Genomic DNA, 26,163 nt, shown 5'->3' on the forward strand with positions numbered 1-26,163 from the left:
CCTATTTCATGTTTACAAATTTTAGAGAACTCCAAAATGAAACAACTCGGAAGGTCAGGATGTGCACTTAGCTTATTTAAACTTTCACTGCTTTAGATTAGCAACAGAAAGATTAATGACGGTTGCAAATTCAGAAGCCAGTCTTCTATCTGCAAAAAGCCCCAAAATAAACACTTGCGTGAAGCAAAATAAATCCCCCACATCACTGAAGTGCACGTTTCTTCTGAAGTGCAATTTCTTCTGTTTCTCTCTCACTTGTTTTTTAAGTAATTATTAAGGAATTCAACTGTTTCCAAAAATAAGCAAGCAAGCAAAACCAAAAAACAACCTAGCACGCTTTTGGAAGCAAGTTAATTTTTCTATCTCAAATAGCCAACTTCTTCCAGATTCACCCACTGCAAACCGAGACGCAGCAGCAGCAGGTCCCCGAGAGGCGAGCCTGCACTACCTTAGCTGTGAGCCATACTGGCGTCTGTACATTTTATGTCCTCTCAGGGGAATGCTACCAGGAAAGCCCTGTAGGAACACCTGCAGACATTATGCTCATCAGCTAGGGGTGAGAGCAGTGTGAAAGCCATTCATTTCCAGAAGACCACACAAGAATCAAGTGCTTAAAGACAAGGCTGGAGAACCCAGAGCAAACATCATGACCAATGGCCTATGTTGTGGCCTAATGACCCTGGTCGGGTATCTAAATCCATAATAAAAATACAGTAAATCAAAAATACCAAATGAAAACATAAAGATGATAGAAAAGAACCAAACATAATAAAATATCCCAAGGATCCCAAAATAAAAGCAGGACCACAGGACTGTGCTAAATAACAAAGACTGTAACTACATCTTTATGGTGGCATTTCACAATTATGTCTTAAGTAGCATCTGATGGAGAGGAGAACAGTAAACAGAGAAAGCTGTGGCAAGCTCCTCCTTTCCTTTAGGAATGGTGATGTGCATGTTTGAGAATGTGACTAGTGGGAGCAAGTGATGGCATCCTTGCTTGCTATCGTAAGGATGCATTCAACAGCTAGGTAACAGATCAGTAGAGTGTCTTTAGAAGTGGAGGCATCTAGCTGGTGCTCAATGGGGCAGAAAGGTGAGGAAGCAAGGGAGAAACAGAAAGTTAACACAGTTAGAAGAAGCAGCCGGGCAGATTCTTCTTGTAAATCATCTATTTAGACGTAAGAGGAGCAAGATGATGCTACGAAGACTGCAGCAGCTGAGTAATATGGGTATGAGTTTCAGTTATGAAAACTAGTAAGAATGGTCGGATCTTAGACACATATACAAAGAGGTGGTAATATTTGGTTACACAATCAAGAAAGGGGGTATAACAATGGATTTCTGAATTACTGATGTGAATAATAGAGAATATGGAGCTGTTACTAGTGACAGTGAAAGGAAAAGGTGGCTGAAGGAAGAAGTAAGACTCAAATTGGAGGAACTCACAGGAAAAAAGTGGAATTTTCACTAATATATGGGAGTTATTCTTAACATCTAAAATGTAAATCTAAAATGACTGTAATTTATCTGGGTTATCTTTGTAAAAAGCACGTAGACTTGCTCTTTATCTCTGCAAGTCTCTATACTGCAGGAAAAAAGAAACTTAAGTGACTTAAAGACATGCCCATTTTAATACATTTGTTGGCATTACAATATTGCCACAAAAGCATTTAAGCGCGTGTGTGGTCTAAGCGTTTGTTCTTTTTTTAAAAAAAGAACATATAATTTATACTTAAGGAAGGTGTCTCTTTGGACCACGAAAATTAGGTTTTTGCATTTCTTTAAAGTTCTTAGATAATTCCAATTTACAATATACACAAGTATATAGGGGGAAAATAATCAAAGAATAATCCTCAGAATAATTTATTTTTTACCCACCGGCCAATGTTAAAATCTAAGAACAATGAGAATCTAAGGCTCTCTTGCCAGTACAAATTAAACCATCAGAACACGTTCTGAAGTGATATCGGAGAGGTCAGTTTTACTTTAATGTGGGTAAAGGTTTGCCAAAAGCACTGTAGCTCCTCAGAGAGCTAAAACGACATAGAGGACAATGGATTAACACATTTAGAGTAACATGGTCTATATGACTACTAATGCTTTCTTCTCCCTCTCAGAGGCAGACAGCAAAAGAGTAGTTTGCTAGGCTTCCACATGTCTCCCAATGACTGTGAACTAAGAGGATAAGCCCCTTCAAACACTTGTTTCTGTTTGGTTTATGACAGAGAAAAAAATTAAGCAGAATCTGCCAGGAATCGTGAAAACACCATCGTGCTGTTACAGACATTGACCATGATCTAGATCATCACTCCGCTCTACGTTAGGGCTACCAAGCAACCAGTTATGAACTGATGCAGACGTTGAGAGAGACACGTGAACTTCTCTGTATGTTGCGAGTACTGGAAGTTATCAAAGACCCTAATGTTTTTGCTGCACGCTTTATGCGGTCTTCATAACAACCAATGGTCACATCCATCGCGTACAGTTAAACGGGTATAGCTTTTCCAAGGTCAGTTGGCATGTATTGGTTTATACTACAAAAATCCGTTTACTATTATTTGTAAGAGTTGTCTATTGGATTTCTTGCTAAGTTTATGAAAGGCTTTTAGTTTTCACCCTGTACACTATCCCTTCTACATAAGCACAAGAAGATGACTTAGAAGAACAACTATCAAACTGTATACTTTTAAAGGGGACAACTGCAAGCAGTAGCCATTAGCATGAACTAAATTATGATTAGAACTACAGTGTTTTAACTGATTAAAGAATTTGTAATTCAAGCTCTAAAAAGAGAGATCAACGATCGTAACAATCCAGACTGCACCCCTCCCCTTCCCTCACATCTTCCCCAAGCTAAGACAACATGCAGATAAGCATTTATAATCAACGATCTAGATTAATTAATCATAATGATCAGTAACAGCTCAATCAGAATTAATTGTACTGTAACAAACAGAAGTGAATTACCTCGTCTTCGCCCATAACTCCTCGCTGCATGCAAACAAAGGACAAATTGTAAAATGTCAAATAACTGTATCATGCCCACATATTAAAATATTTAAGATACAAAGAACTATGTGGGTAAGTGATAAGTAAAAATCTGTATTGGTACTTGCTACTGATAATTCTAGATGAGAATGCATTAAACTGAAGTCTCACTTAAATACCATACTATTTTACTACTAAATTGACATTGGCACCCGCTGTAAAGAACATACTTTAAAATATTTCGACTTGTCTTTATCTTAGCTGCATGTTAATTATGGATGCATAAATTATAGTAACTTTGTAACTCATCCTCACAAGTGTGATTTGTATCTTACACAAGCGTCTAAATAACACACCGGGTACTGAAATTGTAAAAAGGAAAATATTACTTTAAAAAGCATGTAGCAAGCATTAAATTAATCACAGAAACATCCTGGTCCATGGAACAGTTTGTACAGTCCTTTGCAGTGACAATACAAATGCTATAAGCCGTGACCTTCCTTTTTCATGAAAAGACCTAGCAGAAAATTAACTGCAAGGTTTTGTTTGAAACAAAAGACTCCTTGTGGTAGCAAACAAAATCGGGGCACAAGTCACAAGAAATAGCATTGTATCAAAAACACTGCACAAAGGCAAAGCAACAATTTCTGACAGACTGCAAGTAAATCCAAGATTTTCCTAACTTTTGAGTTTTGCAAGAGTCTTAAAGAGATCATGCTTATAGCTACAGTTCAGCAGACCATACCAATCACTTCTCTGCCCGAAGGCTAGGAAACTAAAAATAGACAGATTACTAACACAAAAACTATTAAGCTCCAAGTAATTTCTTAGTTACGTTTCCATAAAGTATTTTCAATTCCTGTTTCACAGACTTTGTATCTGAGAAAGATTACTCTAATCATTGCAGCATTGTAGTTCAATATCCAAATAGAAAACATTACTGTAAGCCATAATGTTATAGCAACATTTATGAACAAAGATTACTGAGTCTCGGCATTATTGTTCTGATTTTACTAGGGCTCCATGCATACATCTCTCCCAAAAAGCAACTGTGGTTCTGGGACACTGAAATACATGCAGCTTTATAAATTCAGTGATTTGTAAATGTCATTCACTGTTCTGTTCTCGTATTATTAAATACTTATATCCTGGTACCTCCCATTTGCACAAGGTTTTTCAGAATTTTTAGTTAAGTATAGATTTTTTTTTCTTTGTAATCTAGATTTATTCCTACTAGGAATTCAGTGGATTGCTTATGGAATTCTAGAAATATCTCTCCTTGTTTTCTCTCCCTTAAATCTGTGGATTTGTTACACAACAATCATCATATTCCTATCCAACTTGCACTGAACTCACTTTCAAATTTATTTGCTTTCATCTGATAGAATGACTATTGATGAGAACAGTCTTTTGCTTAGTTTTTCAGCTCCTCCAGCTTTCTACTAGTAAGCCAAAATAGAAAAGCCCACTTTACCAGAGAGATTTGGGTATCTAACCGAGTGGAAACACCTACATTCAGATTTACCACATCAAAAAAGAATCCACAAAACATAACGTATTCTTTTATGTGATTAGTTCTCTCATTGGTTGCTGCTGCTGCAACTTCAGACTTGTTTTCCTCTGAAGTCAGGCACTTAGGAGACACGCAGTTCTACGTCAGTGTTGCAGCATGTACCAAGCTTTTCTGACTCTCGGCCAAAGTGACTCCCATGTAGCATTAGCAGTAGCGTCACTAAGCCCTCATCTAACCCCCCTGTATACCTTTTTTTTTTTCCTTCCACAAATAAAACTAGAATAACCACGGAAAATTCAAGTGCATCACATCCATAGCAATAACTGTAGTGCCATGCTCTTTCTCAAGAATAATATACAAATGCATCTTAATAAGCATATTTTGGCAAAAGCCATTTTCTTAAATTTTCACAGTTAAGACAAGCTGATAAGCATAAAAATACTTTGTTACAGAACACCTGTTTTTCTTTGTACATTTAAAAATATACAACAGTAATTTCAAGGAGAAACACAAAAGGGTTATTAAAATGCTAAAAAAACCCAACGCAATTAAACTTAAAAGGGCAGATCCTGCAGTATTTTTTATATATATATGGAAATGACAATGATGTACCGAAGTTATCTGTGTATTCTTTGCTTCAGCAAAACAATGAAATCAGAAAAAAATGGTAAAATAACTGTACTTGATGTTGTCACATTATTTACTTTACTTGTATGGCAAACTCCCTTCCCTGGTATTTATCTGTCTTGTCCATTTAGATTGCAAACTACCTTGGGCAGGGATTTTCTGCCACTTTGTGTCTAGAAAAATGAGATCCCATTCTTAGACAATCTGTTGGCACTGCTGCAATAAATGTGATTACTAACATCAAAATGTACGTTTTTGGAGAAGTCATTATTTTCTCCTATTTTTATCCACACTTGAAGACCACAATGGTTTTATTATAGGTAAGTTGTCTCAGTAACAGTAAATACAAAGTCTTACTGTTACTAAAAATATGATGTGTTAAAGCAAACATATCCTATCTTCATGAAACTTCAATATTTTACTCTCTCCACACTTCCTTTCAAAGGCAAGATACTACTTGTGAACACCATTCCACTGACTCAAACTTTTAGTACATTGTAAGCAATGAGATTATTCTTTCTGAAGATATTAGATTCAATCAGAAATATTTCTGTATTCATTAAAATAACATGCACATAATGTTTTACACCTTTCAGAGCACATAGGCTCACAGAGCATGTGGTCTGTATAAATATACACATTATATAAATTTAATTATAGATTGAGCTGTATATACAGTTTTTATATATATATACATATATTTTTTATATATATATATATATATATATATATATATATATATATATATATATGTAAGACAAGACTCCAGGGAGACCTTATTGCGGCCTTTCAGTAATTAAAGGGGGCTTATAAGAAAGGGGGACAGCTTTTTAGCAGGGCCTTGTTGCGATAGGACAAGGGGCAATGGCTTTAAACTAAAAGAGGGTAGATTCAGACTAGATATAAGGAAGAAATATTTTGCAATGAGGATGGTGAAACTGTTGCACAGGTTGCCCAGAGAGGTGGTAGATGCCCCATCTCTGGAGACATTTCAGGTTAGGCTGGACGGGGCTCTGAGCGACCTGATCTAGTTGAAGATGTCCCTGCTCATTGCAGGGGGGTTGGACTAGGTGGCCTTTAAAGGTCCCTTCCAATCCAAACCATTCTATGATTCTACGTATTTAATATATAGATCTACATAATTAGTGCATATGTTTAGATAAATAATTGCAGGGAAGACAGCCCTTTAGGAGAGGCCAGACACTGTAGGCAAATAATTGATTTACAACAATAAAAAAAGGAAAGATTAAAATTCTTCCCTCCTTCCTGAACTTCTTGAAATCATAAGTCACACAGAATTATTTTTTTATCTTTTAGTCTATGAAGCTGGATATCTTAATTAGCCAAAACCTCTGAAAGGTTTGAAATGAGTGAGAAAGTACAAGAGATACACTTTTGTTCTAGAACATATAAAGTGGGCAACACATGCAAGAAGTATAATAATGCCCAATAGAAATGAAGTCAAATGATGTTGGAACCTTTGAACATTAAGGGTTCTGTGTATACAACAAAGACATTCTCTTATAGTTAAAACCTTCTGTTTCTATATCTCTGAAGTTGCATACTAATAAGGCTTAAACCTGTAAAAAAAATTAATACCTCCCTTTCTGCAACTTAAATCAGCTCAGAGACAGAAATGAGACAGAAGTAAATACACTTTTTGTACATGTTTATCAAACATCAAGACAATATAACTTTGAACATTATGTGAGCAATGCTATCACACACATAGTAAATGTATCATTTCTATTTTATTCAGACACATATTTCAAATATATAACAGAGATCAAATATGTACATATTTAAATAGCTCAACTGAACGACTGAGCTGAATTCAAAATATTATGTTGTATAACAGGAAAAACCCATAGGCAGGCTTCCTATATTTAAAGATAACTACAAAATTTATGATAGAAAGTAAAATAAAATACTATTTGTCACTAACATTCCTGATTTAATGATCAAATGGTGGCAGTGAATTAATGAAGCCTTTTTCATTAATACTTATTTGTCATTTAAAGAAATCCATAAACAATTATGGCAAAAACTTCCCAGGAGTCTAGACTAAAGGAGGTAGGTGCCTACTTCCCATTTTATTCTATTGGATGCGAGTGCCTAAATTCTATTAAGATTTCTTTAGAAATCACATCTTTATAGATTTTAAGGCTGAAAGGGATCGTTATGACCATTCAAGTTTGGCATGCCTAACAGACTACAGAAATTCATTTAGCAATTCCTGTATAGGAAGTTTAATAACTTCTGTTTGAAGTAAAACACCTTTTTTTAGAAGCCCAGCCAGCTATAGTGTCTCTAAGATGGAAAATCTAATATTCCCTTGCTAAACTAATCAAATGGTGAATTATGTTTCAATAGCCATTAAAAAAATTCAATGCATTAAAACTATAAAAGTGGGTGAACCCTATAATGGGGAAAAAACCACCCTACACCCCAACAAATTGGACTCTTGCATTATTACTTGCTACAGAAAGTTTCTAAGTTGACAATTAATGATGTACTCAGGTAAACCCATTCCAAAGTATCTTTTTTTTGACTTTTGAGACATACCAGTCATTAAAAATGCATTGCTTTTTTTTACAGCTTGAGCTGAAACAAGAGATATAATTATCAGATATATAATTTATTAAAACACATAAATCAGCTTTCCCTTGGTTCACTTCATTAATTTAAATAATGAAAACTGTAAATATTAATATTAGGTACAGTTCAGTAAGTACACTTTAAATGAGCTGGAAAAGAACTATCATTTAAGAAGAGGAAAAACTAGCTAAAAGTAAGTTTTATCTAGAAGTGCTTAGTCTTAAATGGGTTGAGGAATTAATTCTAGCCTGGCTCATATCAGAACCTTACTGGGATCCAAAGATACTAGTCGTCTAAAATCAAGCCCATTAAAATCCAGTGAGGGCTGTGATCTAGTGTTAAGTATTAGCACACACGTAGGTGGGCCAGGATCCTCAAAAATGTTGGTGCTTTTCTTTCACGAAGGTCTGGTATTCCTGCTCCTTCTTGTACCAACTACTACGCTTACTGAGAAACTAAAGGACAAATGTGAGTCTGAATTAGCAACTCTCCTCTCCCCTATTCCTCCCTCCAAGGTACCAATTACAGGGATATGGGGAAATGTTAGCTTGAATCCACTTAAACAAAGAAGGAAACTGGAGTCTACAACTTATCAGGAAGTGTTCAAGCTGTAATTCTCATTACCGCGTATTTGGAGGAAGCCCCTCAATTCTTGCTAAGAAAGACAGAAAGGTTGTGCAGAGCCTGAGCAGCTGGAGCTTCCCAGAAGCTGTTGCCAGTGCTTCTCCTCTCCAGCTGTAAGGGGCTGCAGTTCAGACACTCCAACTTGGGGTGCCTCTGATCGGTACACGTGATTGCACTGGACTGCACTGACAGGGACATCAGACTCTCCAGGGACATGGCAGAGCAGTGACACGTCTAAACCAAGGCTCCAAGTTAAATTCTAAAGGGCACACCTAAAAATTAGGTATTGCAGCACCTGTCCTTCAGATACTCAAAACTGTTATTTTTATCTCACCTACTGAAGGTTGGAAATAATACTGCAGCTTTTAGAGGACAGCAGTCACATTAAATGCCAACTTCCAAATTACAGTGGAAATCCTGCCAGCATTAATAACCAAACAAGATATTCTTCAGTGCTTATCCTAGCTCTGTGGTAAGATTTTCAGGATAGACTGGTGCCACTGAGGTGTGTTTTTCCAATGTCCGTGATAATAGCAAAAACCTTTTTTCCTAGATACCTCACTGAATAACAATGCTTCCCATGTGCTCTTTTAGCACACAAAACTATAAAACGAGAAGTTCACCATTCTAAGTATTAAAACAAATGAACTAAAAAATATAAATTTCTTACACTGACTGCATTGAAATATTTCACAGTTGCTCATAAGATTTCTTAGTTTTTAATACCTTCCCATCTAACACTTCATTATAAATCAGCAGATGACGACAATTGCACATATACCACCTCAACAACCCAGCTTGCAGAACAGGTCTTACAGTTGCAGTTAATACAGAAAGTTAATTGTTGTAAATGTTCTAACATTAAAGCACATCGCTATTCAATGGAGTTTCTGACCAGGAATCAGGATTATGGCCTGTGTGGGCTAAACATCAATTCTATTTCAACAGTTAAGTAGCTTTTTTCATTTTTCAAAATACTCCATTATCTTATAGAACTATTCAATACCAAAGGACCTAATTCTTCTAACGTCTGTTGTGCAGTATTTTCCTTTATTGGGTATAAAGCTAAACCTGAATTTCCTTAAAATTTTAAACATTTACACAAGGAAAATTAGGTATTTTTTATATTTTACATCCATTTGCGCAAGTGTAAACGACTGTGCAGAAAGGTAAGACAATTTAAAAAAAGAGCTTCACAGAACAACAAATGTGAAATAACTTTTTTGACTGTATTTTTTAATAATTAGGTCTTTACTGGTAACTTTTAGACCCATCAAGTCAAGACAAAGTGTATTTGCTTTGTGTAGAGCAGCTTCCACTTTTTCTAATCTAAAGAACTGTGGCATTACAGCTCTAATTTTTCCCAATGTAGAAAACATTTGTGTGCAAACCCTCTGATTTATTATTGACTTAGATGGATTACCAAGCTCTGCTTCCTTCTTTAGCCTTGAACAAAGGCTAAAGTTCATGCCTTCACTGAGTAGCAGATGTTCATGAAGTTTGACCTACTGGGAGAGGAACGTGAACATGAACTCTAACTTCAGCATATTTTGCAGTTAGAAACATACTTGACAAAGCCAGTTCCAAAAACCCCAATACAAATAAAATGGTATTTCACATAAGTGTAACAGAAAGTATCTAATTCACCCTTTATTTACACAAGATAGAAAAACATGCCTTTCTGGCCTTCTTATTTTTCTAATCGCTGTTTCTGTGTAATAGATTTCTAGTAGATTTTTGGAGAACATACCACTGGTTTGCTTGAGAACAAAAAAGAACAGTTCATCGTTACGAGCATTTCAGATTTCAAATAAGCTAGATATAATGAAAGGCTGTTGCAAGATTAGCTCTTGCCATTCAACTCTGAAAAATGGCAACAGTCCCATCAGTGTTGAAGACTAGAGGCAAGTAATTCAATAACAGAATATAATAGTATAATTTTATACCAACATGTCAGATTTAAGCTAAGCTAGAGATAATTAGAAACTGTTATAAGATTAGCACTTACCATTTAACATCAGAAGATTGTCAGTCCCTGGATGTGGATAACTTAAGCGACCTTAAAAGAAAACAAAAACCAAAGAACAAAACAAAACAAATGCAGAATGTTTAGCTATTCTGCTAGAAAAAAATAATGAAAAATCACCAATTAGAATTTAAATACAAACTATATTTCCAGTTTGCCTAAGGGAAATAAAGAGCTAATATTTAACTCCAAGCACATTAACCAACAATACCCTTGACCCAAGTTAAAGCTGACAAGAACAGACTTCTTAACCTTAATTCTCTGGTCATAAGATCTGCAATGTGCTTTGGGATCAGCTCCAATAGGATAAAGCCACTTTTTGTTTCATGACACCCAGAAATAGTGCTGACTGCTTTAGTCTTCTCTTTCATAGTGACTGTGAATAACTGTACTATGCACATCGCTTAACAGAGTGGCATTTCTACAGTTTAGTGCTTCACTACTGAATCAATTTAAGAAAAATCATGTTAATAGGAATTAAGGAATTAAAATTTTATTAACCAGTTTATGACTGTATCTTGGTGTATTACATATAACCATTGTATTTAATATTTTTCAGTAATTCTGTCAAAACTAGAGTACTGGTTTACAAAATTAAAGAATATGATAGGTAGTATTTTGAGTGTTTTACATTGAATAAAAATACATTAAAACCTCGTATCCTGGCATCAGAATTTTTCAAGTGTTGCGTTTTACTACGTTGGTGGCATGTTATACTTTAATAGTTAGATGAATGGTTTAAAACACACAGACGAAGTGTCTGTTCACTACAAATTCCTTTTTATTAAAGAGGACGTTTTCTGTTTACAGGAAGCTGCAAACATACCAGTAGTGCACACTGACCTAGAGAGACATTTACAATAGCTTCTGTGTTTGTAAGAAGTGTGCTTTAATGTGCAAAAAACTGCATTTCCATCTATCTCGCTAGTAACACATGCTTGCTTATAATCTGTAAGCACATATAAAAAAAAAATACTGTAACTTAAAATTTAAATCTTTTGGAGGAAATGAGAATGTTTGTGGAGGCATAAAGAAGAATCCAGTCTGGAAGAAATGGGTGTTTTCAACACACACAGGCTTAAAGGGAAATATGTATGCAGATGGCTTGCAAGATGTGAGTAAGTATTAGTAAGACACCATCATACTCTAATAAGGCTCACTCTTCTAAAAAGACAGGAAGGGAAAAAAAAAGAAAGGAAAAAAAGAAAGAAGAAAGAAGAAAGAAAACCACATCAGCAATCCACATATTAAGATTGTCTAACAATGCCTGTCATACACTGGGGTGTTTTTTTTCCCGTACTGTTGGTAAACTGATTAGAAGAAAGACTGGAAACGTCTCGAAATAATGGTTCTGTGTCCCAAGGGACACCTTTGGGGTTAAATAAAAAACCTTTTTGGTGAAAATCAGTAAGTAATAGGGTTTAAGTTTTGCTCTTCCCCTTTAGGAAGCCTATGCGACGATTTTCTACCAAAAACTATAGAAAAAATATACATTATGAACTCTTACACTCCAGATTTCAGAATAGCAAGAATTAAGATCATTTAGGATATTTTATCCAGCCTTATTATTTACAGGAATTGTGTCAAAAAAATTTTTATACAGCCACATATTATTTCTCTTCCCACAGATTTCATTATTATGAGAATTAATGGTATCGGAACACCTGCAGATTCAGGACTATTTGCTTTGGAATTTGAAAGCATGGAGAAAACAGTGAAGGGCAATGGCAGTCTCCTGGAAAAACACAGCTGAATGACACCCAAAGGGACTCTGCTGTCTTCTCTAACTTCTCCATAATTTTTGAGCAGGCTTAGGCAAGATACCAAACAAAAATTTGCAGGCGCCTCTGTCCTCATGTTCCCTATCTTCAAGATGTCCAGTTGTAACATACAAGCCATTTTTTCTGTCATGCTGAACGTTTACAGCTATAACTAATGTTTCTTGGAACTATAAATATTCTGCCCTTCTAGCAATGCATGCTGGTATAATAGGAAAAGAAATAGAAACAAGGCATCCTTAAATTATAATCTGGGAGCTGCCACTGGTTTGCTCAGCCTGGTGTATAATAAGTCACTTTGCTTTACTTCTTAGCTCTTTGGTCTATAAAGGTAATACTCATTTGCCTAACAGCAAGGATTTTACAAGATTATTTACTGTCACCATCATGTTTATATGCGGCGCTATAGAAATGTTTGCAACAGTATGAGCTGTTTCTTGCAAATCAGAATGCTGTATCTATCTAGAATAACAATAGAAACTGTGAGAAATTATTATCTCATCTTGAACCTCCAGCCTGTGGTGACAGTCTTTCTCCCTGTCTGTATGCATTTATCTTCTTTTCCTATTCATCAAGGGAGACAAAAGATACATTATTTTTTTTTCTGTAATTACTACAGAAAAAGAGGTCAGATTTGAGGCCTAGCAGGAGAGAGAAGTCCACCAGTGACAACACCTGGAGAGGAAAGCTGTTTTTAGAAGACAGTAAATTCTGGCTTTACAACTCTAGTTTTGCATTCTTTTGCTTCCCCCCCTACCTATGGAGTCACAGATAAGCTGCACCTGAAACATAGGTGCCAAACTGGAAAAGTGGAAATAATAAAGCACTCCTCATTTAAGTGGCGGGGAGAGCGCGCCCTAAGGAGCCGGGCCCAGTGCTGCGGCGTAAAAACCGAGTCACACAAACGCAGAGAAACCCAATCGTGCTGCGGTACCGAGATGAATCTGCAAGCTCAGATAATGAATGATTTGAGGGTTAGAAAGGAAAACGAGCAACGCAGAATTCAGTACATGTACAGCTGCACGGATACTTCCTTTAAGTCTTATTTACATCGTTATTTCAATGTAATCAGACTTCGTATTACTGCCTTCTGGTGAACTTAATACTTGTGTTTACTACCTTGCCTAGTACTTGGACTGACAACCTTAAAAACATTTTTAACATGGAAGGTTTGCTTACTTTTTCAAAGTACAATCACTGCTATTTGATACGTTAACTTAGGTTCTTAGCCCTCAGACTAATCTGTTGAAGCAAAATGTGGTGTTTCTACTAGGGCATCCACCTGAATTTAATGATATACATAAATTCAGAACACTTCACGGGGGGAACTGGGTGCAAGATCAGGCCCATACAGAGCTCAGATTACAATATTTTTAACAGATTATTCTAGTTAAATGTACATACGCAATATTAAACCTCACTTTAAAATATCGCTTATATAAAATACAAAAGATGGGAGTAATTGTATGACATTTTACTAATTATGACATTTTAACAGTTATTTATTAAATAATGACAATTTACTTTGATTCTATCACATATTTCTTTTTAGTTAGCTATTTTCACTGCATGTTTAATGTGTTTTTAGAAAAATTCCATTTGAAGAACTGCCCTCGCTATAAATCCTATCTACTCCATCCTACTTCAATGTCCTATTCTAGCGATTCCAGGGGCCTCCTCCTGCTTAAAAAAGAAATTTTAATACTATATAAAGATTATTTACTAGTTTAAAGTAAACTACAAATTAGTCAAAGAATATCTAATATTTGCATAATAGACATATTCCATTCCCAAGAAATTAAAAGTAATCACTTCACTGTCTCTACAGAACTTAGCTCTACAGCATCCAAAATTAATAACGTGCTGCTATCTGGAAAAAATACAATGCCTAGTATTACAGTACTGTATCATAAAGTATCATGTTATAGACATTTTCTCTGTGCAAACCTGAACTTGCAACTTCATCATGTTACCACCAATTAATAATTCTCCTGTGTCATGGCTAAATTCAAAACAGCATTGCTAAGGAGAAGCAGGTATGTCTGACATTTCTTATGCAACTGGAGTTCTATTGAATTTAGCCCCCTCTTCCATATCTAAATGTGATTAACGTTACCAGAACTGCATGGTATGTGTTTCTCACAATGTATTCTTCTGTAAGGACAGAAAAAAATAAAAAGCTTGCAAATAAATTTTGGTGGGCTAGTTTATCCACTAAATCCAGCTAAAAGTCTTGCTAATCCAAACCATGAGGAAAGAGTAACAAACTTAGTTTTAATGACATTTCTATAATCTCATGTTACTAATATGGGCAAAATTTAAATTTTTTAGAAAGATGCTTCTGAGCATACAGATATAGTTGTGCTTGCTCACTTTTCGTATCTACTTTTGGAAATGCATACTTTCTATTCCTATTTAACTAAACTGTTAGAGGAATGCCCATATACTTAAATCTATCCCAAATGTTTTAATATAACGACTGCTTTAAACATTGATGACTCACAGTTTCACAAGTTTGATATTTCATGTCTACTTCCCTCCCCTTTTTTTAAAAAAGAAAAAGTCTTAAATGGTTGAATGAAGAGAGTGAGAATCACAAAGTCCCTTCACATCTTTCTTTTATCAAGAGATCTCCTCACTATAAGAGAAAAAGCTTCCAAGTTAAGCTTTTCCCAAACTACTTTAACAGATCGGTGAATGGCTAAGGACTGCAGCAGTTCCAGAAAGCTCAGTTTTTGAATCAGCGTAGTTAAGACAACAGTGCAAAACCACGTTTGGATGACACCTAGTTACAGAAATCCTGGATACTGCACTTTCAAACAGTTGTGTAATAATTATGTAAGTCATAATGAGGCCAAATGTGTTGTCTCTGATAGTCAATTGAGTCTATTTAGGCTAATCAGTCTATCAGTCTTAAATATATTCTTTTATCGTAAAAAGTTTCTATGACAGAAGGAGGAAACAATCTGTATGCAAAATTTCAAAGCTTTTTATATGAATAAGAGTGAAGTTTTTCCTTCCATACTTTTTTTATTCATCCTAAAACTCTTTTCAGAGTGCAATTTGACCTACTCTAGGAAGCAACTGCATAACTCTAAACCTTACAGCTTCATAACACAAAATATAAAAGAAATTTATTTGGAAACAGAAGTTACCATATGCAAAGCAAGAAAGTGTTCTCTACTGTGTTGCTGAGTCACCAATGATTTTCTTTTTACTTCACTGAACATGCGCCAGCAGGTCGTTTTTAAAAGATGTCTAACAGCTGAAAAGCTCAACAAAAACAATTTTAAGGGAAAATAAAACCAGGAAAATCAAGACAGACTTCTAAGTGCATCAAGTTATTTTTCCCCACTGATAAGCCAAATAATAGTGTTTTACTTTTATTATTTATTACTATCTGTAAAAAAGAAAAAGAAATATATTTCTGTAACTTCCCTACAAGATTTGTTTTGGCCCTCACAAAGAAACAGAAGAAAAATTCAACATAAAGTTAATATTCCTGCTAATATAGCTATGGCTAATTCAAGTTCAGTACTACCCTACATCTAGCTTGCAGAGCTGTAAGAGAGTTGGTCAGGAAACAGAAATGAATTGTAAATCAAGTACAGTAGCAATACTCTTGGATTACAAAAACCAAGCCCTTAAATTACACGGAAAATTCCACAGTCTTTACTAGAAAAATGTTTAAAACAGCAGATAATTAATTCCATTAAATGACCTGCTCCTCAATTACAACACATATTCCATGCAAAATATAACCATTTATTTGAAGTTTTTTTCCCCCTAAACTGTTTTAGTCCAAATGTACTGGCTTTCCTGTTTCTGAAATGTCTAGAATCCAAGTCTTCTAGGTCTTGACATCAAGTAGCATTGGTATTTGGGGGAGAAGGGGGGAAAAAACACAAGTACACAAGAGAGAGATCTGGAAAAGAGTTATACTACCAATACCCATGTATTTCAGGCTACCAATATTGTAATTCTTCTCTCAAAACAGTTGTAAGGGCTGTTATAAGAATAAAAAGGGTATTTAAGAACAATGATGTAAAAATTAGTTAGTTTATTTTAACTTTTATTAATTTTAACTTCAGTTTATGTTCCATTGATTGGATGGGATAATCTTAAACATTAGTTAATGTCTTATTATGAAATGTATTTCAAGAAAGCTGCACGGAAAAGGTTAGTTTTAATATCATTAGTATTTCTGCTGCAATGACTAGTGAAGTCAAACATCCATTCCCTATTAACCTACCTTGAAAAAATATCTTATTGAAAGATAAAAATTTCTTATTCCTTTTGATTACATCTGTAATAATTGCTAAACTTTGTCTAAGTGAAGCTGAAACTATGCATCTATAAACAATTTTTTGGCAGGCATAAACTTAGCTTTCAGTTTATAATAAATAAAGTTTTTTCCAAGTTCATGAAAGCAAAAGCAGTGAAAGTTGTATTTCTCCTGAAATGGATCTTGAAATGCAAAACTTAAAGCTGTGAGCTAGTACACAGTGTCTGTTCTGCATTGTGCAAAATCTGAGACAAGATGCTTAGTCATACTCCAGATATTGTAAGCAGCTAAATCTGAAACACGTGCTTAAAATTCCAGGGACCTTCATTTTACTGCTGTGGTTGGATATAAAAGCTGCATTGTTTCAGTGTGCTTAGATTTACTTAAAAACTTGTCATAAATATACTTTCTAGTTACAAAATATTCTTTGCTTACAACAAAGTACGTAATATATTAATAAGAACAACAAATAAATAACAATAATATTCTTAATCCTTCACGTTCTGCAAGCAAATATGATGGTTTCTTAAGTAAATGTCAGATTTTCTGTGGTGAAAAGAAAAGCCACAGAGGCTGAAATAACAAAATCAGTGTTTCATGGTTTGCAGAAAAAAAGCAGCTAAAGTTGCTAGGAAATTACAGAAATGCCAACTAATGGTGACTAAACAGAAGAGGGGCAGAGAAGAACTAAAAGGCTATTCTAGGATCTGATCTCTTCTTCCCATTTTCAGTCGGTAAGGAACATGTCTCATGGCTTACTGTTAATAATGTAGCTGTTTCAGCTGAAATAATAACTTCCAAAGAGAAAAAAATATTTTAACCAATTTAAATAACAGCAGACAATTACTCTATTTAAATTCCGTTGGCGTGTGCATTGTTCTCTGGCGCTCAAACAAAAAAATGGATTTCCTTTGAATTCATCACTATCTATGGCTTCCATCTGTTTTAGTTCAAACATAAAACTTAGCAGAATTTTCACTGCAAGAGTATGATGGTGAAACCGTTAAAAATAATAATCTCTTAACTGTAGACTGAAACTATATATTCATGTCTCTAGAAAGCACAGAACAACTGTGGAAACTTTACTGAGTTTTTCAGAAATGTCTATGCATGAAACCAATTCACTTTAAAAACTTAAAGCTTTGTCTTATTCTTGCTGAAAAATTATTATTGGAAATACATCATTTTCATCTATTGTATCACAGTGAAATATTAAGAGACGAACAAAAAGAAAAATGGGTCTTTTCTGTGCTCACTGTGCCTCTGGAAACTCTCCTGCATTATAAAGCCAAAATGAAAACAGCGAGATGGCAAGGGGAACAGAGCCACCACCTCCATTTGTCATGTCAGTGTGCGCAGAAAAAAGGGAATAAACCAACTAGTTTTCAGGAATGTGAGAGGTGCCAATGACAGTCTATTGCAACAGAAGATCCGCGTTCTCTAATTTTATGCCTAACAGTAGCTTTGCCTTTTAATATCCTTCCTGATGGGAGATTTGTCACCACCTGAGTGTGGAAAATTGAAGCAAAAATGCTTTGAAACAGGGATGATCTAACCTTGTCTTTGATGACACAGGCATGCTTTTAGTCCACAGCAGTTACCACTGCGATAACTGTTCACAGGTTTCAACCCTCTGTGTTACTTAGCAATGTTTTGTAAACATGCAGAATAGGCAGAAACTGAATTTAATAATGGACTTATATAATAAAATTACTAAAACTGAAATTAATTCTCTGTAGGCAGTAAGAAACAAGAGATCAGATTCAGGAGCTTCCAAGAAAATTTACTTTCAGCTTCCACTCTAAAGGGGGGGAAATTAACTAACTAAATGCTACCCACCTACTGACGCTCTGTAGAGATTTTCAGCTTGAAAAAAACACACACTTTTGGCTTTACATTGCACAATACAATTAAGTGCTTTCTCAATACTACAGGTCTGTCAATTGATTACAGATCTTAAGAGAACCACCAGCAGACTCTAGCAACGTGTCTTTCAAATTAGGAGAACACAGGCCCTTATGTGCTAATGTAATATGTATTAATTCCAGGAGCCTCTTGAAATTGAGAATGGATGGAAGTAAATAACAACATAAAAAGCAAGAAATATTTTTCTATTTTTTCATTTTTTTCAATTGCTTCAATACTCAGACTTAATTTCTGCAAAGCAAGCCTGAAGTCTTGCATAATTTTAAAGTTAGATTGTGTTAGTCTAATTCTAACATCACAAATGAAGTAACCTTGGATCAGGCCAAACAAAATGGCTTGGGCTCCTTGCCCCAAAGTTCAACAGTAAACACCACCTGAGAATAAGTATGGAAAAACAGAATTCAAAAGAGTGAGTTAATGTACAGTGAACAGCGGATTTAAAATTGAAGCCCAAAAATATTAGCTATATGCTTACTGCTGTGGCCAAATAATTTGAACAGAGCCTAGAAGGGTAACAGGAACCAGCATTCTAAATCTAAGTTTATTTCTAGACTTCTTCAGACAAACAGAAACTGGACAATTAGATGCAAAATACTTGAAAGGACAAAAACTGAATTTATCAGTGGACTTAAATTTTCCTTTCAGCTTCCACTGTAATGAACGGGAAAAATAACCGACTAACACTGGCAGCAGTTTGATTCCCCTCCCACCCTCTTTTGGCTACCTCTAGCAGAACAGTGTGTCTTCACAAACTGAGGTAGAATTTCCTACAGCAGACAAGTAAATTTCAAATGAAACTATTAATTTCTTGGGGGAAAGGAGGGAAGGAGAAAAACCTCTGAGGACGTTAAAGCTTAAGTTTTAAACAACTGTAAATGAACGTTTTCAATAAAATACAGCTTGAGATTGACCTTTCATGTGAGTTGAGACAATAATTCATTTGCTATTTTAATATGAACCTAGAATCTAAATTAGCAATCAGTATTAATTCAAATATGCAGAATGGATGACCCTTTTTTCTTTATTTAGTGTAATAACATACCTTTAAGTGGATCATGCTCTGCTCTCATAATGTCAATAAGGGAGTTTTCCAAAGAGTGCATATTCAGACTGTCATACATTCTATTTCGATCCTAAAAGAGAACAAAATCCTTAGTATCGGAATACAAATTCTGTACTTTTTAACAGGAATCTTGTTAGGAAAACAAAGGCGCCTTCTAAAGGCTGTACGCTCAGACACTGTGGAGATGGACAATGATACAAAAGCTTAAGATACCTGAATTTATTAACAGTAAGTTTAATAGCATCCAAATATAAAACTAGACATGCCCCATGAGAAACTCTTCTGTGTATGCATTTTGATAGCCTGTGATTGCCCGTTTCCTTCAGAAGAGCTGCGTGAATCAGTTCTAGTGATCCACAGCAGAGTTAAGCATTAGGCTGTTTAATGAAGGAGCGTAATGTCTGTAAGAGCTCAATTTCACTTCATGCAGAAATTAAATAGTGAGTAAGGTGGGGAACTACAGGACAAGACTGACAGCCACCTCATATGAAAGCAAGCATTTTCTTGGTGCTTGGCTAAGTACTTTGCATGGGCCCTCAGCCCCCTGCTGAGGCTGTGCTTCCTGGCTTCTGAGTGATTCATCTGAGACCCTCTGCATGCAAAGACTTAAGTTATAAATGGTCAGCACTAAATGGTTAAAGGCTGGAAAGTTAAAGCTAAACCATGAAAAGAAAACGTCACAAAGCTTACTAATAGATTGCCAGAAGTTACCATAATGTCTTGCAAATATTTTCACTGAAGGTAATAAAAGTTATTGTAATAAATCATAAATGTTTTCACTGATTATGTGAAAAACATTTTCTACCATGTTTTCTAATATACCCAAGTTGCAGAGACAGAAGAAAGATGACTTCTAACTTCTTTGGTCTTTCTGGAATATCTTCAGAGACTGAAAATAGTTTGCGTAAAAACCTTAATGTCTTCTACTTTCAAGGCTTCTGGCTGGACTGTATTGCACTTAAAGGAATCCTGCAATCATGCCTTAATTTTACTGTTGTCTTGTCTCTGGTTGCACTATAGTAATTCAACAGAGTAGGATGAAATGCAGCACATGTATCCCATGACTGTTAAAATTCACTAAAGATGCAGCCATCCACTTAGTACATATATAATGGGGACAGAAGGCATCTGACCCACGCTCTCTGGGACTTTCCATGACAGTTCAGCAGCATATAGATTAATTCCAAACTACATGCCTCAGCAAGCAGGTATTCCTCATGTTTGGGGAATGAAAAAGCAGGCTTTGAAATAAAGGTTTTCTAAGAGTCAGAAACTGTGACTTATTAACATCTTTGCAAAACAAGCTATGGTGAAACTAAGATTTTACTTTCAACTTCCTTAGAAAGTTTAGTCAACTTGATACAATGTTGGGATGAAGAGGGAGAAGCCTTTTTTTCAGCTCTCTCTCCTTCAAACAACTATAAAGAGTAATGGCTTCATGTTGGTTAAGCAATCTGCTAGGTTCATTTGATCAGATTCTTTTTTTTTTTTTTTGGAAGCCCTTAGATAATTTTAATGATAAATTAAAAAAGCAGGTTTCTCTTGTCTCCCGCCATGTCCCAGACCAAATACCATTGACACTTTGCGAGGTGATCTTCAACCCAGTTTGAGTGCCAACAAGTCACTAGTACTATTTTAGTCCATAGCAGCCTTATTTTGGGACTGGATGGCTTTCGTTCAGTTCTCTAGCTGTCCCAAGGAGCAGCAGGATGAAACCAGAGTGAGTAATCTGCTTCCGTGCCCTTGCAGGTTTGTTTCTCAATAGCACAATGAAAAGAACCTGCTTACCATAGCAAACGTGCTTTCTATAGAAGGTGTGAGCAGTGACAAAGCTGGATCTGTTCCCTGCTGTCCCCTAGCATTCCTTCAGAAGGTGTCTCATCAGGATTTTTAATGACACCTTAAATTCAGCTGAAGTCAGTACTTGGTAGGTACTAAGTGCTCTTGCAAAAACCACCACTGAGTAAACAGAAAACATGCCTTGCTACCTCTGTAGCTGATGAGGAAAAGAATTAGTATTGGTAAAACCTGGACTGAACTGCACGTGTGACACTTCATCTTTGTTACAGGCTCACTAAATAAGAGTTTATTATTTATTTTTTGATCATTGCTATACATATACATTGAGATAACGTGATTATCTGGCAAATCATTGTTACTGCAGGCTTAACTTTGGTCTGGAGAGCAGAAGCCTGTAAAAAAGGGCTCAATCGTAGTTGATTTGTAAAGCTGACCCATTTAGTTGTGGATCTTACAGAGAAATGGAAAAGTAAAACATGCGTTTGTGATTCATTCATACACTGATCCAGTGGCTGACATGGTGCAATGATTGTAACTTCGCTCTTGCATTGTTCTGTTTTGCAAGTTCTATGTATTCAAAATGAAAGGTCTTGCGCTGCTGGAAGCAGAAGAAATAAACTCTTCCCGTCCCCTTTACACCTTAGAAAGTTCGTATCTATAAAGCTAAAAAAAGAGGTTTGTTTTTTTTTTTGAATTGTATTACTTCATTTCTGGCAGTGGAAACATGCAATAGGCATGTACCATACAATAAAAAAAATGTTGTGAATACATTACAGTAAAGCAGGATTTAAATATGGGAACTGTATTCTGCTGTCTCACTACCCACACCACACTATGTGCTTGTGAGTTTGGGTAATATCTAGGTAATTGGTGCTCCAAACTTTTAACATCTTCTCCAGTTCACACTTGATGAGCTATATACTATAAAGCAGCATTATATGAAATTTAACTATCTCAAAAGGACTAAGTCATTCTTTGGGTACAAGGTTCATTTTAAACCTTTCTGCAACTAGGCTTTATAATGCTAACACACTGTGTTCTGCTCCCCAAATATGTACATCATATCTTTAAAGAGCACAGTTATCTATGCAAATATGAAGACTTCATTTCAAAGCAGAACTTAAAAGTATTTCAGTAATGTAGGTCACATCAGCAAAGATCTTCTAGAAAGTTCTACAATAGAAAAAAAAAATCCACAACAGTTTAGAAGGAGATGGTTCTACTATAACATGCTCTATGCGATCAGAAAACTTCCACTGTGATTTTTCCTCAATCTTTGGGAAGAGCACGGAAAGCATTACCACTGATCATGATTGTTTTAGATAGTCCCAAGAATTAGGACTATTTCCACATGCATGGACAACTATCTTCAGTTTCATTATTTCAACACGGTTGATAAGCAGTTATCTTCTAAAACAACCTGGAACTATCTTTAAAACAACATGGAAATAGTCCCAAGAATTAGAACTATTTCCATGTTGTTTTAAAGGTAGTTCCAGGTTGTTTTAGAAGATAACTGCTTATCAACCGTGTTGAAATAATGAAACGAAAGACAATCAGTAGCACAAAGGCACTGATACAGAAGCGTATACATTAATACAAGTTTTGTATCATCCTGACTCCAAAAGCCCCTTTTGTCAAGGCTGAATTCCTGTAAAATATTTTGCATTTCCCTCACCTCTGTGGCTCATCAGTCCTGTGCTAAGAAGCAAGTGAACTCTTGCTGTGTCAGAAAGTCCATATATCAGTGGAATGTCACAACATAATGCTAGTTTTCTCCCCAGAGCCGACAGCTAACTTCTCCCGAGCACTACAAATTCTCACACTAGCTTTTTATTTCTTTTTAACTGCATAAACATTTGAATCTTGAATGCTTGACCTACCTTTCCAATAACAGAATCACAACTGCATCCACACGCAGCAGAATTGAAAACGTGTTTTTGGTATAACTGCCTACAGATTCAGAGGTATACGGCTAAGTGACAAATTATCACCTCAGCTTAAAAGTTAAGACTATATAAGAAAGTTTACATAAAAGTGATAATTATTTCTGAATTTTTACGAATTTACACAATACAGGAGCAGCATGAAGTATCCTACCATAGAACACAGTTAATGCTAGAAGGACTTTTTGACAATGTCATGCAAAATCCATCTTCAGACTGCGCATTTCAGAAGTCCTCTCCCCATATGGCTAAACGTGGGATGAATGGGAGGAGGGCAGCTTTCTCTGAAGAGCAAGTTTCGACACGAAGTTGTTGGACAAATCATTTTTCTTGGCACAATCTATTTAGGACTTCTAAATACATCAATACAATTTATGCAAAGATTATCCTGTTTGAGCATTTGCAGAAACTCCGTGCAGTCACATCTGAAAGCTTACATATTGTCATTTATGCATAAAGCAAATACAAGGACAAAAAGTATTAAACAGGGAATAGAATTTTGCTAATCTTTAACCACAAACAGTAAAAATAGAGGTTCATAGTTAAGTTAAACAACTTTGGACACATGCTTTACATTACTGATCTGTACTACTACTGATCAAGTAGTAGGACTACTTGAATTAAAAAAAAATATACTTCTAACATAGATATTAAATTCAGTAAATGCAAGTATCTTTAAAATATGCTCCTTTACACATCCCTCCATATTCTAAAGAAATGTAGCACCATCCAATGGAGGTTGGAAACAACTTAAAAAGTCATAAAGCTTCTAGTCAGTTTTGAATATGGTCTTAGCTGGCTGCCAAGACTCTGCAGCTGTGACCTTGCTGAATTAACTGAATTTTTTAAAAGCTTGATTAAAGAAACTTTTTTGAAAATCACTTCCCAAACTAAAATATTAACAAGTTCTACTTTTTCACCTTAAAATTGACCTGGATAAAAATGTGTTTTAAGAGTAGAAAGTGACAGCTGATTTAATAATAAAGTAATCACAGACTTAAACTACCCGAACAGAGTATTTGGTGTTACTGTTAGCAGTAATAACCTGACAATTAAGGACATTATATATTCTAAAATATCATCTTTGCTAACATCCAAACTTCAAGTTGTTCTCATTTTAGTGAAGACATACTATAATCATAAGCCCCTTGTTGAAACCATAACTAGTGTAAATGAGAAACTTAATATGAAAACCAATGACAACTACAATTTTAGTTCTATAAAAAAAGCAAGGAGGAAGGCTTAAAGTAGACCCACGAAATTGGTTGGTTACTTTCCATGGTGTCATTAGTGGTAAAGATGAACTATAATATTTGGTAGACATCTGTGAACAGTCAGCCTGACAACAAAAGTGTTTTAACACAATCTGCTACGTAAGCTAGCTAAATTGAGCCTAAAATGCACCAAGAACAGGTCCTGTGGCAAAGACACACCTACTTCCCAACTACATAAGCATTTAAAAAAACCAAAACACCACCCCACCCAACAGCATGTACTGTGTCCATAGTGCAGTACTTCAGCTCAAGAATATACTTTCATAAACTGGAAACAAACCAGATGCGTTATGGAGATGATTAATGGCTTGGCAAGATTGATTTATGAGGCAAATCTAGAAGATTTGTCTATTAATAGCTTCAACAAAATAACTAAAGGAACAATTAGACATTTGAAGGGGAAGTTGCTATTCAAGTTTTGGGTTCTCTTGGTTTAGTGGGTTTTTTTGTTTTGTTTTTTTAAGTCCTCTTCACACTCCCTCCCCATCTAGAAATATCTATACACTCTTGAGTACTTAAATGCAAATACATCAGACCACACAGTAAATGTACTTTTGGATAGATCTTAGGTGAGAATATATTCATTTTAACTTCAAGAACAACCACCCATTGGCAGACAGAATGAACAAGATACGCTACTTAGCGTACACATCATTGCTATGCTATCATGTCTGCTAAATATTTTGTTGAATTTTCCTAACTCTGATTTTGACTTGCATTAGTAGAATGAGCTGTATAACTGAAGCAAATTTTAACAGCAGGAGAGAATTCTTACTTCATAAAAAGTCATAAAAACATTTGTATGGTAAGCCCCACAAACTTTCCGCTAATTGATTCCTTTGAGTCGTTCATCTGTGCAGCTCCCGATACCATTCATTCAAAGGTCTTGATCCTGAAATCAAAAGTATGGCAGTAGACTGTTTTCTCCAGTTAGAGATGTCCTCAGACACAAATATCTGGTTTTGTATGTTATTTAATTAGCCTCAGGTAATCAGTCTACTGCATTAAAAATCCTGAAGACACTGTTCTGTTGCAGGTATTGCCTTAGTAAAAATAAAATGGCAAAGCCTGGCTTATAAATCAGTGTTTGGACAATTACACTGGTCTGAAGACTAAGAGAACTTAGCAGCTAGACACTGACAATGCCTTCAAGATTAACATGAGTTGCCAAACACTCAGCACTTCCAAAGAAACAGGCCACCTACTTAGGATTCTAAATATGGCATAAAGAACACAACTTTAGGAACTTGTTCCTCATCTAATATTGACTGGCATATGCATCGTCTAGATTAGCCATTTAAACTGTTAAGGTACATTTATTAAACTGTACTAAAACTGTCATACTGAGAACCTGAAATTCTCTGAATAGAAGTGATGATGAGATGGAAACAACATGACAGCACTTTAAATTAAATATCTAAAAACCTGTTGTGATGTACAATCTTAAAACTCCTTTTGCTTTCCAAGTGTCATGGGTTTTTTTTGAAAACTTTAGCACATTTCAAAAATAAATAGAAAAAGAAAAAAACACATTTGTGAGAAATGGTACCTTACCATACACATTTCCCAGCTGGAGAGATATATTCAAACGTAGAATAATAAAGCTCAGCTTTTCGGACCATGAACATTGCATGTACTGTTTGTTTGAACAAACAGGAAGGACAAATCAAGGTGAAAAACACCCGGACATGTAGTGTATTTCCTTAACTCAA

At 35.4% G+C, this 26,163-nt stretch overlaps 1 protein-coding gene across 4 annotated transcripts in view; it reads right to left on the bottom strand.

The window, feature by feature from the left end:
• CPEB2 (cytoplasmic polyadenylation element binding protein 2) overlaps positions 1-26,163 on the bottom strand; it is a 56,605-nt gene that overhangs the window by 21,331 nt on the left and 9,111 nt on the right. For 2 of the 4 annotated variants that reach the window (XM_054202769.1, XM_054202767.1), the window contains exons 3-5: positions 19,411-19,501; positions 10,362-10,412; positions 2,971-2,994 (exon numbers count right to left, since the gene is read on the bottom strand). In XM_054202769.1, coding sequence (XP_054058744.1) covers positions 2,971-2,994; positions 10,362-10,412; positions 19,411-19,501 — 166 coding nt within the window. The remainder of the gene's footprint in view (positions 1-2,970; positions 2,995-10,361; positions 10,413-19,410; positions 19,502-26,163) is intronic. The other 2 variants (XM_054202770.1, XM_054202768.1) reach the window with 1 other exon arrangement.

The sequence above is a fragment of the Rissa tridactyla genome, chromosome 5 (genome assembly GCF_028500815.1).
Source record: "Rissa tridactyla isolate bRisTri1 chromosome 5, bRisTri1.patW.cur.20221130, whole genome shotgun sequence".
NCBI lineage: Eukaryota > Metazoa > Chordata > Aves > Charadriiformes > Laridae > Rissa > Rissa tridactyla.